At 30.6% G+C, this 15,979-nt stretch overlaps 1 protein-coding gene across 2 annotated transcripts in view; it reads right to left on the reverse strand.

Annotated features, from left to right (window-relative positions):
* Positions 1-15,427, reverse strand: part of LOC135954258 (protein SCAI) — a 28,121-nt gene extending 12,694 nt beyond the window's left edge. For both annotated transcript variants that reach the window (XM_065504340.1, XM_065504339.1), the window contains exons 1-3: positions 15,313-15,427; positions 1,217-1,358; positions 969-1,151 (exon numbers count right to left, since the gene is read on the reverse strand). In XM_065504340.1, the coding sequence (XP_065360412.1) occupies positions 969-1,151; positions 1,217-1,314 (281 nt within the window). In that variant the 5' untranslated portion in view covers positions 1,315-1,358; positions 15,313-15,427. The remainder of the gene's footprint in view (positions 1-968; positions 1,152-1,216; positions 1,359-15,312) is intronic.
* Between the last annotated feature and the right edge of the window lie 552 nt (positions 15,428-15,979).

Here is a 15,979-nt window from a genome sequence, read left to right on the forward strand (position 1 = left end):
CAAACTTTATTAACCTCGGCTGGTTGCCCAGTAGTTTATTCTGCCAAACTTTCTAGCTATCTTAAGAATGGAACGGATGGTATAAGCTTTTACGACATTGATAATTTCAGACTATAACGGCATCCTCTAATAAATTCTAACAAAGTCTACACGCAACTCCGAGGCGAGCAATTGACATCATTTTACGAATGCCATTTACTATAATTTTCTTTTGTTAAAATTTCACAAATTACAACTCTTTTAAAAGATTTGCATGGATTTATTATTCGCTAAAACATGTGAATTGTAACACCCTAAATCACGATGGCTGATAACATGGTTATCGAATCTCGTGAGGTAGAATCGATACTTTTAAGATAAAACGTGTTCCATGAATAATGGAAATGTTAAAAGATACTTGTATTTGGACTACACCAAGGCGTATTCATTACAAGGTGCTGTCGATAGCACAGCTGACTATTTTTTTCATCACTTGTTTACTGACTATAGTTGTCAAATTCACTATCCAGCAATTAAGCAAGTAGTCAATGTAGCTCTTTTAGACAGTAATTGTTATTAATGTCTGAGCACTTGGCTGGCTCCCATTTATATATCTTGGGTCATTTGACACGTCAGTGCTCTTTGTAGTGCAGAGATGAGTCAATTGGTTACTCTATACATCCCATGTAAACTAGTATAAATGCAATTGTCACCTAAGTGTCTCTAAGTAATCTATAATGTTGCCACTTTAAACGTATATTTTGTAATGCACTTTAGAAAGTAGTTCTTTTACGCACCAGAAGTAATCTATTGTAGAGTTGTCGGAGGAAGGTTTGTTAACAAGCTTTTGGTTATATGAGAGATGTATTTTTAACTGACTATTTGATGTCGAAATAACAGCTTAACAAATCCTTAATCCTAACTTATTAATATCAGTTATAATATTGTAGGGGCACCGTTCTGCTCTAATAAATTTCAATCACACTTACTAGTAATGATAATAAAGCTGTCCAATTTTGCTCGCAATTTCTCCAATTTGCCACCGTTTCAAGCCATATTTTGAATCTAAGACCATGCGATGTTGTTGCTGAAATTTCCATAATTTGGTGTAGACATCAAAGGTGCGACCAAAATAGGCCTGCCACTGACGATGGCCGTACTGCGGCAAATCTCTGCATTAATAAAATTAACAAATTAAATATAAAATCTTAATTTCTAAAAACAGTAGAAAACATACCTTAAACCATTAAATAGTTGTTTGGATTTTTCCAGCAAATGTATAAACTCCAAGACCAACTTTCTATCCTGTTCTTCTGTGGATTCCATTTTCACCATACCGTTCTTTAATTCAGTTGTGTTATGTTGCTGTCGTTAAAGAACTGCAATGAATTACAAATATTGAAATATTCAAGCATAAATATTTTATATTTATACACAGATTTATTTAAATTGATAAATTGCTAACGAACACAAAGAATAAATATATAAAAACCATAATACTACTACATACTAAATCGTATTAAATAAAACATTGGCTAAAGTAATTTAATTAAAAAAAATAATAATATTTAATAAAATAAAAAACGAAAAACAGTCAGGCAGGCAGGCAGGCAGCTTTTGTTAACAATAAAATAAGCATTTTGATTGAATTTTATTAAAGTTGAATTGATTTTTCTTTTACCCTATACTCTGTACTAGGACACTATGATCGAGGAAGGAGAACTTTAATTAAATAGTTCTTGTTTTCTATTCTAATGACTGATGGAATCAATATTGACCGATTATAGTTTGATTTTATTATTTCTTTAGGTGATTTTTTTTTGTGTTGTGTGATTGTAATTGTTTTCAAACAATCATAAGCATATTTCCACATGTTACCATATGACTACCAAAGAGGCCTCTAAAAACACTTGATATTTTATAAACGAGAATATTAGTGCACTTATTATTGCCAACAAACGATTGAGTACTTAAAGTATTCATTCATATGCTACACACAGATACAAACACACACTCACACACACACACACTTTTGTATTATTAAGTCCCTCAATAGTCACTATCGGTGGTGCCACAAAAAGAAGCACAATACTCGTAAAACCTACAAACTAAATCAACCAGCCTAGACTAAAACTGATTTTCACACAACCAACTATTCATTCATTCATTCATCCCCATTGAGATGAAATTCAATAATTTTTTTTTTGTTGTTTTGTGTTTTTAACTGGGTGTAAAAGTAGTCACTCATACTCGTACTATGATCTATAGAAAAGGAAGATGATGATAAAGATGACATCATATGAAACAATATCTGATTTTTTTCCCCCAACAATGTTTGTATGATGTGCAAGTATTTACATACAATGAGATACCCAGCAGTTAAGCAAATAGTCAATGTATCCCTTATTGTTAGTAATTGTCACTAATGTCCCATCACTTGTCTAACTCCAATTGATATATTTTGGGGCATTTGAAATATATGCGCTCATTGTAGTGCAGAGAGAAGTCAATTGTTTACTGTATATATCCCAAGTAATCTAGTGTGAAGTCAATAGTCACTTAAGAATCTCTAAGTAATCTAGAGTGTAGTCACTTTAAACGTTTATTTTGTAATGCACTTTAGAAAGTAGTTATTTTACCCACCAGAAGTAATCAATTTGAGAGTTGTCGGAGGAACAAGCAATCGGTTATTGAACTGTCTATGAGATATCTATCTAACTGACTATTTGAGGTCAATGTAAAATACATGTACATGTAAAATAACTAGTTATGTAGCTAATCAAGTAACCAGTAAAGTAACTAACTGGCTCTATGTAACCGGTATTTACATCTAATGCTTTGATTACACTGTGTGCATTTTTTTAACCCTCTAACCGGCCAATTTTATTTCGAGGTAAAATAATATACCAGGTTATTATTTGAAAAAAAAAATACGTTGGAATAAAAACAAACAAAAGGCAAGTGCACGTTCTTGTTTATCATAATAAGTAAATTGTTTGTCTCTTTACACATATTTACCGTTATAACGGGAAAAATAACCAAATAAAGCAGCATTACATACATTTAACATACCCGCCTAAAAGCAGCCTTTCCGGTTAGAGGGTTAAGTCATGGAAATATACCCATATACGGACACCAGTACGTGATAAAAGACCAAAAAAAAAGACCCGTGTCTTCCAGTTTTGCCCAAAATCATGCACTTTTTTATGGGCCCCCAAAGAAAAAACTAAAGGAATTAAGTGTTTTGGGCCATAAATTATTATAAACTAAAGCATACTTTTAAGGCAGCCTTAAAAATATTTAAATAAATCAAAATTCCGAACTGTTTGCAAGATATGAGCCTGAGAAAATTATTACTTTTTGCGAAAATGACATCGAGGCCCCAAATCTTTGGCGGCCGATAAAAAAGTGCATGACTTTGGGCTAAATTGGCAGACACGGGTATTTTTTTTTATCTTTTATCACGTAGTGTTGTCAGTATATGGTTATTAAACTTTGGACCAGCTATTAGATAGTCTCATTGTAATTAAAAATGGTCTATTGACCCCCTATTTAAGACATATATTAAAAAAACTAATCACATAGGTAGTTATAGAACTAATTGTCACCCTAAATGATAAGTAAAATCACTAGTTCTGGACAATCACCTAGAACTGCTGGGTACAGCTACATCTATAAAAATGTACATATGTATGGACATTTTAGGCTTGGCAATTACTCGATTAATTGCAAATTCAATCGAATAATCTATAGTAAAATTAACAATAATAAAATCTAGAGAAACAAGTAAGAGAGCTATATTCGGCTATGCCAAATCTTCAATATCCTTCACCAAATTATTCTTTAAAATACAAATTTTAAATATTTTTAGGAACACAAAATTAAAAACTATTTACCAAAATCTTATTTAATGTTTTTAAAAAATATTTTTTTAATTTTTTTAAAAAAATTAATTTTTTTTTTAATTTTAATAAAAAAAATAAAAAAAAAAATTAAAAAAAAACTATTTTAGAAAAAAAAATTTTTTTTGTTTAAATGTAAAATATAAGTGCCATATATAATCACTTTGTAATCAATTTGGCCATTCTTGGCTTACAGATTATCAATAAATAAATTGAATTGAATTGAAAATATTATTTCCCGATTTTCACACATTATATGTCTATTGTAATATGGCCTTATATACGTCGTTGCAAATGACTTTGAAATATATATCATTAGATATCCATATTGTCTATATTAATGGCTTCGTAATTTAGATATTGATCAAAAATAGGACAAAAATCGAGGTTGTCCTGGATTTTTCCATATATCTCAGCCATTTGTGGGCCGATTTTCTCGATTTTAAAAAGCAACCGAACTAATCATTAGGTGGCGGATTTTCATGCATTTATAAATAAAATTATGCGCCTAAGAATATGCTTTATTAAAAAATAATTATTAAAGCATGAAACCAAACATACAGAACCAGTATTGATCTAGTATGTTTTTGTTGTTTTTCGTTGTAATAACTATTTCATTTAAAGATAGATCCCTTGCCTACCTTTAGGCGCATAAATTTATTTATAAATGCATGAAAATCCGCCCCCTACTAATCATGTATATAAGTTATTTGGGGCATACGGAAAGTTGATTTCAACATACAGACATGAGGACGGACGGACTAGGCTATATAAAGATCCGGAATATAAAGACTTTGTGTGGTCGCCTTGCCACTCATGGTGAAGTGTATCAAAATGAATTAAGTAAAACTAAATTATGTAAATTATTTTTAGAGGTATTTAACAAAGTCCCATTTTGTAAGTCTAACAAAACTGAATAAACCCAACATTCGTTTAATCGAATAATTTGTATTCTTTTGAAAACACTAGTATAGATTTACAAATGCATATGATTCAAATATAAATTGATTGGCAGGCAGACAGACAGGCCAGGCCGTTTGACTAAGCGAAACTTTGTATTTACAATATATACAAATGTATGTATGTTGTCATACATTTACGTTTGCCTATTAGTACAAAATTGTATTTAAGATCTTTAATAAATAACAATCTAATCACTCATATAAACTACTACAATAACTTAATGCACTTGCCATCTTTTCATATTATAACATTATTATTCAATAATTAGTTGTTTGTTTGTGAGTGTTCGCCTAAAGTAATCGATAATTCACATAATATTCATTCAATATGAATAAATTATTGTAGATGCATCCATTTCTATTTTTTTTGGCATTAAATTTGTAATCAAATAGGAGATGAAATGCAAAAGTAAATATTTATGCCAGAGTTCACTTTGGCACCAGCTTTCTATTGAAGCAAATAGTTATATTGCTCGAATATAAGTAAATACTCCAATTGTGTGGAAAATAATAGCAGTGTATGGCATCCAAAATATAATCTACCGAGATGAAAATTTCAAGGAAATGTAATGCCATGCTGATTTGTATACTCTTCAAGTAGTATATTAATTAAGGTTCCCCTTCAGATCTGATATAAATAGCTGATCTGGAATCTGATATAAATAGCTGATCTGTCATCTAATTTGATACCAAATCTGATATCTGGATAACGAAAATATGTCAAAAGTATACTAGCTAGCTGACATTTTCCACAAATGCTCTCTGTTGATAAAGTTTGTTTGGTATTGAAAATGGGCAATATCGGTCCATGATTTCACCTAGCACCCATACAAACGTCCCCGCGAAATACTATTTCTGCAGTCATAACCTACATAAACTGCACAAACTAGTCTGAAATTATACTATAAAGTATGGCCATGAAATCGGGTAATATTTGTTGTCCCTAGTCCCCATACAAGGCCCCCACTCAGAAAATGACTTGTACATTCATAATTGTCTTATAATAATTAATATCGTGATGAAATTGGGAATCAACAAGTTTTATAAGAACCTAAATCTTTCTACCAATAACTGATCAAAACCCCTAAATAACCCCGATATCTATATATATAAAAATGAAATGGTCCATCTATGTAATGGCATCACGTGAGAACGGCTGGAGCGATTTGGCTGATTTTTGTTTTATTTGATAACTCGGAATTTTTTTTTTGAGTCCAGTCAACTGGAATAAAAAAGCCCCTAAAGTATGCAGTACAAATTTAGATATTTTATTTGCAAATAAATAAGAACAGGCAGGTGTATGTGGGTTGGATAAACTTGAAGAACTAACATTAGTAAATGCTACCGGGCGAAGCTACTAGTTTTAAATATAATTTATTATCACATATTGATGGTGGGTATACAATATTGGGTACAGCCGAATATAATACTCTTAGATGTTGTTATAATTTATTTCACTTCAAAGGCGTACGTTCTTGATCAAGGGTATACCTTATATACACAAGTTGTTTAAGGGTCTCAGAAAGTTGATTTCAAGAGAAGAAGATAGTTAAATGGAAGAAAAAAAATTTATGTAAATCTTCAATGGGTGTTGGAAAATGTTTCACTAATATTTACTTTTAGTAATACCATACAAATTGTTATTTTACTTAAAGCCAACTTGATCAAGTGAATATATTTTAATGAAAATAAATCATGTTGACTGGGTTAAGCGAAAAACTGTTGGCGCCTTTGTGAAATAATTGTTGGATTTATACTAACTAAAGTGATGGCCCTAAATAGTATTTATAAACATACATCCATGCATATACATTAGGGTGATAGCCTAATATCAAAGTGTGCCTGGTGGAATATTGTGACACGAGGTTTAAAAGTTAAGTACTCCCGAAATCGGACAAAGATTTCGGGACGCACATCGATGTCAAAGGTCAGATATATGCAAAATTTTACTATTTATATGAAATAAATTTGTAAAACTCCTTAACATTCTGCATTATTTCACAGAAATATGTAGATTTATTTATATTTATGAAAATTACAATAAACAAAATCTTTTGGAGATTAAACCTATATCTGCTTATAAACTGTATTATCGCTTAAAATTCGGAAAAAATGCAAAATTTCAAGTTTTTGTAAACATTTTGCTACTAAATAATTAAATTTGTAACTGAATGCACAAGAATCGAAATGTGTAAGTAATTTTCGTTGTAATGAGATATAAATGACAAAAATTCGCTAGAAAATGTTAATGTTATCAAAAAAATCCCCAGACCATTAAAGTGTCTCAGGCCACTTGAACAAGAAATTAAGGAAAAAAATTAACATATTTTGAGAAATATTAAAATAAAAGCTTAGTTTTACTTAAAATATATCCGTATTTACTTATTTATGAGTTTTTGTCTTCGTAGGATACCGCTAACCTATTCGCTGGTATGACCAACAAAATTTAATTTTTTTAAAGGCAGTGTTAAACAAATTTCAGAATTTTTCGATCATCACATTGAGATTAAAATAGTGAATAAAAATATGAAAAAATTATGCAAATAACTCCTACAGTTTTTCCATACCTGCGATTTAAATTTTGCGATTTTCGGGAAAAACTAATTTGTGGACCATATCGAATTTCCTTACAGTTATGCATTTTTAGGCCGGCATACTCTGTTCTGAAGTGGAGCATAGCCCAGAAAGACCGTTGTGCATCGATCGAAACAAATAGTAACCGGACGTGGTGAGGTCTGGACTATAAGGGGTGAGTCAAAATGACTGAAACTCCTCTTTCTAAATGGTTTTTTAACAGGTATTGCATCATGTGACCGATCGTTGTCATTATGAAACAATTCGGTTTTATGTCTGGCCGCATATTGTGGGCATTTTTTGTCCAATTCTCTTTACAATAGATATGACCCTTTTGGGCCCACCATAGACATAGTTTTGGTATCTATTCGGCTGTTGTTGCATCCATTTTTAATCGCAAGTAATGATTTATTTGGCTGCTTGAAGCATTTCGGACATGCAAAATCGTCAAGATCTCTCGGCAACAATTCGTATGGTACCCAACTTTTCTGCTGCTCCTAAACGTTTTGAAATTGCTGCTTGAGTAGCTCCCAATAATTTTGCAAGCTCTTGTTTAGTTTTACAACAATCTTCATGCAGTAATGCCTCCAATTCTTGGAACTGAAACTTTTATTGGCTGTATGGGCCGATCTTTGTCTTCCGTCTCAAAATCACCACTTCTGAACCGAACAAACCATCTCTCGCACGTTGAAACAGATGGAACACATTCACCATAAGCTTTGGTGAGCAATCAGTGTGCTTCAGCGGCACTATTTTTCAATTTACATTTAATAATTGCCAAATATATCTCTATTGGACGAAGATTTGGGCAAATTTCAGTGTTTTGGTATAACAGTGTTTTGGTATAACATCAATATTATATGAGAAATGACAACTTGTCAGATGTCTTATAAATGACAGAAATCGCTTGTCCAAGAACTCTTTTATATATAATTCTGATGTAAATGTTAAACATGTTAGAAAAGCTTGACTCTTCAAACCTCACCAGGGGTTTGCATGCCAAATTAATATTTTTATCCAAATTTACGTATGTACATATATTTAGGGGCTACACAACTTCGAGCTGCAGCGACGTAATATTTTTGATCTGGTATCTGCCGAAAATCAGATTTTGACTAACTTTGAAATCGACAAAGTCGGATTTTCTAGATATTTGTTCACAATTTTATCTCAAGCTTGTTTTAGCATTGTGTCTACACTTTTTAAAACTAAACTTAATGACTTGCAAGTCATTTTGATAACAGGGGGCGTTGCACAGTGGGGCAGAATCAAAATTTTTTGGAAATAAATCTTGCATTTCTAAGCGGCTGGTCCGATCGGGATAAAATTTGACGTGGCGTAGCCAAGGAGTATCCGAGTTTTAGTTATTAAAATTGGGCCTACAAATAATCCAGGAGCGGCGCTATGGGGGCTCAAAGTAGGGTACATTCGACATTTAATATTTTTAAACACGTGCAATTTTTTTGTTTCCCATCCGACTTCAAAGATTTTTATATTTTTGGAAAGCGCTCGGCTAGATCTTGCTATCTTGGGTGTGCTATTTATCTCTTATAATTTCCGAGTTATAGGCATTTCAAAACTGAAATTTTTTAAAAATATAGGTCGTAATTTTGGACCGAATGGACTCGAATTTTTTTCGTTAGTTAGACAATTAAATTGCAAATATCATATCATAAAATAAACGATTTTCAATTTAAATATTCAAAAAATAGTTGATTTTTGCTGGTTTTTGGTGAGGTGAAGAAAAACTTTCTTTAAGAACATATAACAATTTTATATTTTTCTATAAGGTATCTTTACGGAGAACATTTTGGTGTAAAAAACAGCAAAAAACGTCCTTCGGAATTTCACCTATTTTTTATCAAAATTTAAATTTTGTGCCACATGTTCTAAAATCCCAAAGCTGGGATCAGAAAACGAAAAGCAGCTTTGGCAAGCTAGATGTGTTTCCTATTTATCGCCAAAGTATTTTCCCAGCCCCAAGGAATTGTGGACCCTATAGGCAAAATTGTAAAAAATACCATTTTTGGGATTTTCGCTTGAATTTTTAGCAATTGCGGGATTTCCTTTAACGTTTTGACAAATTTTTTTACACCTTGTTATTTAGAATCACAAACTTAAAAAACATTGAAAATTTCATTGAGTTTCGTTAATAAATAACGATTTTATTACATATTACATATTTATTGATAGTCTAAAACCAGAGACCGAAAATAATGGGTTCACTTTCATTTCAATGGTAAATTCTCATTCGCAGCCATTTAAAATTTTTTTTTTGTGATATATCACTGAGAGAGCGATTTATTCGAGAACATTTTAGGTTTGGGGTGGAGAGAAACAGAAAAGAAACAAACACAAATAATCTGGATGAGTGATTTATAATTTATTTTTTTCGTAAAGGTCATCTTGTGACTTTTATTTGCGAACATGAAAAATAAATCGCAAAAATGCATTTTAAGCAAATCAACGCTTAAATATATAAAATTTATCAAAAGATTAATAACAATTTAAAAAAAAATTCTGTTTACTGTTTTCTGTTACTCAGTCTTCATTACTTCATACTTATCATATTATTTCCATAATTTGTTAAAAATTACTAATAATATGTGATTGTATGTAAATAAAAGAGAAAGTAACAGTTATTAAGAACAAGAACAAATGAATTGTTTATCTCACACCAAACCATTAAAAGACAACAAAAACGAATAAAGGTCATACCAAACCATTTAAATAAAAATCATTTTATAACTGTTATTTTCAGTGATTTATTTTTATCACAAAAATATAAATCACAATTTGGGTTTTTTGGTATATGGACGAGTTATTTTCGATCTCTGTCTAAAACTAAAAATTGTATCAAAATTTTAATAGGATTGCAAGCAAATATTAGGAACAATTTGATCCACATTTATTTTTTTGTTTACACAAAAAAATATAGTTCGGAATGATTATAGTTCCGATGATTATGGCTACCGAAAAGTGGGCGAATCGATTTTTGAATTTTTTGTGGCAGACGGATGGAGAACCATTTTAGACCTTGGCAGCATCGAAAATTGCAAAAGAGCAAAATAAGGGTCATCCTAATTTATATCTATTATATTCTATTTGATTGTTTGTGTGTACCAGAGAGTTTGTATGTGCACGTGTAAAGCTCATAGTGGACACATTGATTTTCATTCTATGAAAACTGGGTCACAATAAAACCCATCATTGTTATTAGCAGCAGATCCGAATTTAGCATCACGCAATAATAAAAAAAATGTTTGTAGTATTTGCATAAAACAAAAAATAATAGAAAAAAACCAGCCGCTTGTTTTATTTTATTTTTACTTTTAACTCCACAAACATTTAAGGACAAACTCGGAAGCATATATTTACGCATACAAACGTAAAACTCACACATTAATAGAATAAACATAGAATAGAATATGATGTAGCTAAGAGTTTACATATGTATGTAAACTAAAGGTATGGGCACACATTTATGTATGTAGGTTTATTTCTAGCAGAGCTTAAGGCAATTTGTTATTTTTAGTTACATATGTATGTATGTTTTTAATCATGTAGCGGATGGATTTAGTAATTGGCTTGTCTGTCATTCCTGTTTTAACACGTTCAAATATTTATGTTTCGCTAAGCGTTCTGGAACGTAAAGCTCATTGAGAGATTTGAATTCATTAACAAATTGTGTAGAGAGAGCCTTTATACTAGAGATATCGTTTAATTATAGCCAACCAACCATACGCGATCACTAGATCATAGAATAGAAGTGATCTTCTGTGTCGTGTGCCTGTGTAAACAGCTTGTGGTTGCTAGACTTTTAGACTCCTTTACATCTGGGTTGTATCATCTACTCATACTTATGATGTTGATTTCTAAATGAGCTCTTTCTTGGCTCTTGAAAACAAAAAAGATGAAATAGTTCCATACAAAATACCAAATTCATGTGTGTGTGTTTATGAGAGTTTGTGAGTTGGCAGACACATTCATTTATTCATTCATCTCATCTTATGTGTTAAACTCTCAGTCGTATGAATGTTTTTCTTGTTTCCTGTTCTGTTCTGGTTTTAGACGTTGTTTTTGTGTGTTTTTTCTTTTTAATTTTCCTTTTCATCTACTCTACCGCCGTATGACAAGTAGTTAACTTTGGACGAGATGATGCTGCTGCTGCTATTGCTACTGCTATTGCTACTGTTGTTGTTGGGGTGTTATTCAGTGGTATCTTAAATGTCAGACAGTTGGGAGTCTTGTTGAAATTGGGTCAAAATTTACTACCAACACATATGTTAAGAATCTTTGTAACACACATACACTTAATGGAAGATTCGAAGCAACTCTAATAGAAATACGAGCTTCGAATTATTTCAGAAAGAGGCTCGTAAAACAAAAAAAGGGATAACAAAACAGAATGACTGTTGTTTGCAAAATCAATTTCGTATGGATTTAAGTTTGTGTTTTATTTTCTATTTGAATCCAATTTGCATACAATATTACAAAAAACATTGACATTTTTATTTCATCATTGATTTAATCGATTTTTTATTAGTAGGTATTTATTTGATAGTCATATAAAGCCAATTTAATTTAATCAAGAAATCAACTGGCAAAAAATTACTTGAAAATATTGATTCTGAAAAGTTCGAGGATAAAATAAAGATCACTTAAGTTGATTGTGAAATGATAATGCTTTAGCATTTTGCAATCGATTTAAGTGAAAAAAAAAAATTACTTGAAAATATTGATTCTGAAAAGTTCGAGGATAAAATAAAGATCACTTAATAGTTGGTTTAGAAAAAGGCCTTTTGAATATTTATCCAAATAATGTCTGTCTCCTTAAAAATGATTATGAAAATAATTGGGGCAAAATTAAAAAATTTTAAAAATAATTTGAAATTTTTTTTTATTAAAAAACAAGTAAGATAGTATCGTCATATAAGGTACTACACCGAGTAGTATAATTTATTTCGGAAGTGAACCGTATATGGGAGATATTAGTTAGTACTTTTTATGGGGTCAATTTTAAGTAAATGCCAATAAGAACTCTTCTACCCGTTCGGTGAAGGAGGAAATTCAAGGCAGCATCAACAAAATTCAGGCACATTTATATACAACTAGTTGACCGCCCCGGCTTCGCCCGGTAGCATTTACTAATGTTAGTTCTTCAAGTTTCAACAACCCACATACACCTGCCTGTTCTTATTTATTTGCAAATAAAATATATAAATTTGTACTGTATACTTTAGGGAGCTTTTTTATTACAGTTGACTGGATTAAAAAAAAAAATTTCCGAGTTTTACCCTGAATTTTTGATTTTTTTTTACAAACCATCTCCTGAAAATTTCGAATCGAATAAAAAAATCAGCCAAATCGCTCCAGCCGTTCTCACGTGATGCCATTACATACCATTTCATTTTTATAGATATAAATTATCATGAAAAATTTTGAATCTATGAAACATTTTCTCTAATTTGACGAATGACTTAAAATTTATTAATTAACTTTGATTGCTCTTCTTATATAATCTTGGAGATAATATATTTTTATTTGAATGAAAAACATTTTTCAGATTAGAATAAAAAATTATTCGATTAATCGTTGAAAGTTGAAAGTTAAACTTTCTTTTGTAGCTTTTTATATAAGAAGAAAGCTTAATAATCGAGGAATATGATAGTTTTATTCGAATGTCCAAAAAATAATAAAAAAAAATATTTGATCAAGGTTGTTAAATACTCGAATAATTCTATTTCTAAGCTAAAATTTTATAAAAAAATCTTAATAAAAGTATGTTGATGAAAATTCCAAAAAAAAAAATAAAAATTTAAGAGATAAATTTATCTAATAGAGTGTTTCATATTAATGCTTTAAATATTTATTGGGTGTACGACTTAAAAATGCGGGATTTACATTACTCGGTTTTTGTTTTGAATAACTTACATGTCATCATTTGAAGGGTATATGTATATCTGTTAATTATTTTCACATAGTTATTGAACATTAAAGTGTAAACAATAACGTTTTTTTTTTTGCCAAAAAAATTTCGAATTTTGCACCAACGAATCATATGCCGGAAGTTTTGATTTACTTGTTTAATATGAAAAAAACTACCTCTGAAGCACACCAATGATTGCTCACTAAAGCTTATCGCGAATGTGTTTCATCAGTTTCAACGTGCGAAAGATTGTTTGTGCGGTTCTGAAGTGGTGATTTTGAAATGGATGATAAAGATCGCCCAGACCAGCCAAAAAAAGTTTGAAGTCCAATAATTGGAGGCATTACTTCATGAAGATTGTTGTCAAACTCAAAAAGAGTTTGCAAATTAATTACGAACTGAAGCTGAGAGTTATTGAAAGACGATTTTGTATGTCTGAAAAAAAAGAAAATCATTTTTGCACCGAATCATTATTTGCGATGAAAAATTGATCTGTTACGAAGCGTAAGAGATCGTATGTGTAGGCCGGCCTACCAGCCGAATCGACACCAAAGCCAAATATTCATAGCTCTAAGCAAATGCTCTGTATTTGGTGGGAAATAATGTCTCGAATGACCAAATGGGTCCTATCTAGAGCATCACAAAGAACCTGTACCGAACACAACTGATTCATTTGAAGCGAGCATTGGCCGAAAAACGTCCAGAATATGGAAAGCGTTATACTTCTTTAATTTAATAAAAATTATGTACAATGAAGTGCTTGGGAAGTTTTGCCTATATAGTTGAGATAGCTTTTTCTTAAATCATTCAAAAAATAAAAAAAAATTTTCTGAAATCAAAAACTTTTTTGACATTTTTTTCAAAATGGGCATTTTTTTCTCTCAAAAGAAAGTTTAGATATTTTTCTTGAAAACCTATTTGGTATTTTATTGGGATGTATGTTGAATATCTATCAAAATAAATGTTTTGTAACTCAAAATTTTTGATTTTTTTTGCAAAATCAAAAACTTTGTTGACTTTTTTCCCAAAATGGGCCATTTTTATTTTTTTCCTCAAAATATAGCTTGGTTGTATTCCTTTAAGAGGCTTTTGGTCTCATATTTTGGGAAAAAAGTTCGATTTTGCAAAAATAAAAATACAAAAATTTTATGTTTTGAGTTACAAAATATTTATTTTGATAGATATCCAAATCGCACCCACTAAGAGACCAAAGAGGTCTTCAAGGATTTTGTTGAAAAATGTGTCTGAATTACTATCCAATAGAACTAAGCTTTCTGATCGAAAGACATCGATTTCAAAAGTTGGTTCACTTAAATAATTTACAACTTTCAATCATAAAATAAGTCGTATTTCTAAAGAAAAAAAATCGTTTTTTTTTATTCAAATCTTCTTTGACAATCTGCAATGAAATTCATTTCCTGTATTATTTATTTCTTTGATAGATATTATTATTAGTTAGCATTAGCACTTGCAAATAAATTTTAATGCAAAATATACTGGGAATCAAATATAGATAAATATACCAGGCCAACAGCATATTCTTTGTGTATGTATATGAAAATACACATGTTTGTTTGTGTGTATGTATGAATTTGCTATAAAAATGATAGTAATTGTAAAGAACATAAAAGCAGAACCGAATTATTGGCTAAATATATATGTAGCTTTTTGTTGGGGTGGGGGAAAACAAAGATCCCACAAATACTCAACTATATGTAGGTAGTTAGCTACATTTATGCAACCAGTAATGCGCACTCTAATGTAAAATAACTAAAATGAAATGAAATAAAATAAATCGGATGAAAATGCTCGTAGAACAGGAGCAGCAGCTAAAGACATGCATTAACACCACAATAACAAGCAAAAAAAAATATAAAAAAATAACATGAATACTGACTAACAAAAGTTGGTAAAAATTGGAAAATATTGTATGTTGTAGTGATATTTTGTAGAAAGAGGAAATTACCTGTGTGTACAGCAGTAACTCATGGTTTAATGTTTCTTAAAGTTTCTTGCCACGAAACTTTGAAATGATCTTCGTTTGTGTGGGATGGTGTTGTGTTGTGCTGTTTCTGTTTCAGTTGTGTTTTTGTTGTAATTAGCTGGTTAAGTTAATTTTTCTTTTATTTTAAAGTTGTTTTGGTTTTAAAAAATAAAACACATTGTTGTAAAATCCAACTCCAAACATTGACAGGAGCCACCCATCAACTTGGTTGCAATTTGGTTGTTTATTCGCTCGATTACTCCGACTCCGACTCCTTTCTTTGTTTTTTGTAGATGTGATTGACAAAATGTATACTGTTGTTGTTGTTCTTGTATGTGTGTGCGTGGCTTTTTGTGTTAGTATGTGTGTGTGTGTCTATGTTTGACTGTTGAAGAAAAAACGGGCAGTTTTATTGAGTTGAGTTGAGTTGTTGTTTTTTTTTTGTTTCATATAAAAAACACTACATTTTTTTAAGGTTTTTTTCTTGTAAAAAAAGTGTTTCTGCTTTACTACTTTGTTGATATATGTATTTATTTAGTTTAAATTTAAAAACTTTTTTTTTTATTATTTTTTCATTTGTTTTAATTAATACACGAAACCAATGCGTTTTCTTAATAATTTTTTATTTTGTATTTTTTTTACTCGTTGT

This window comes from Calliphora vicina, chromosome 3 (assembly GCF_958450345.1).
Source record: "Calliphora vicina chromosome 3, idCalVici1.1, whole genome shotgun sequence".
Lineage (NCBI taxonomy): Eukaryota > Metazoa > Arthropoda > Insecta > Diptera > Calliphoridae > Calliphora > Calliphora vicina.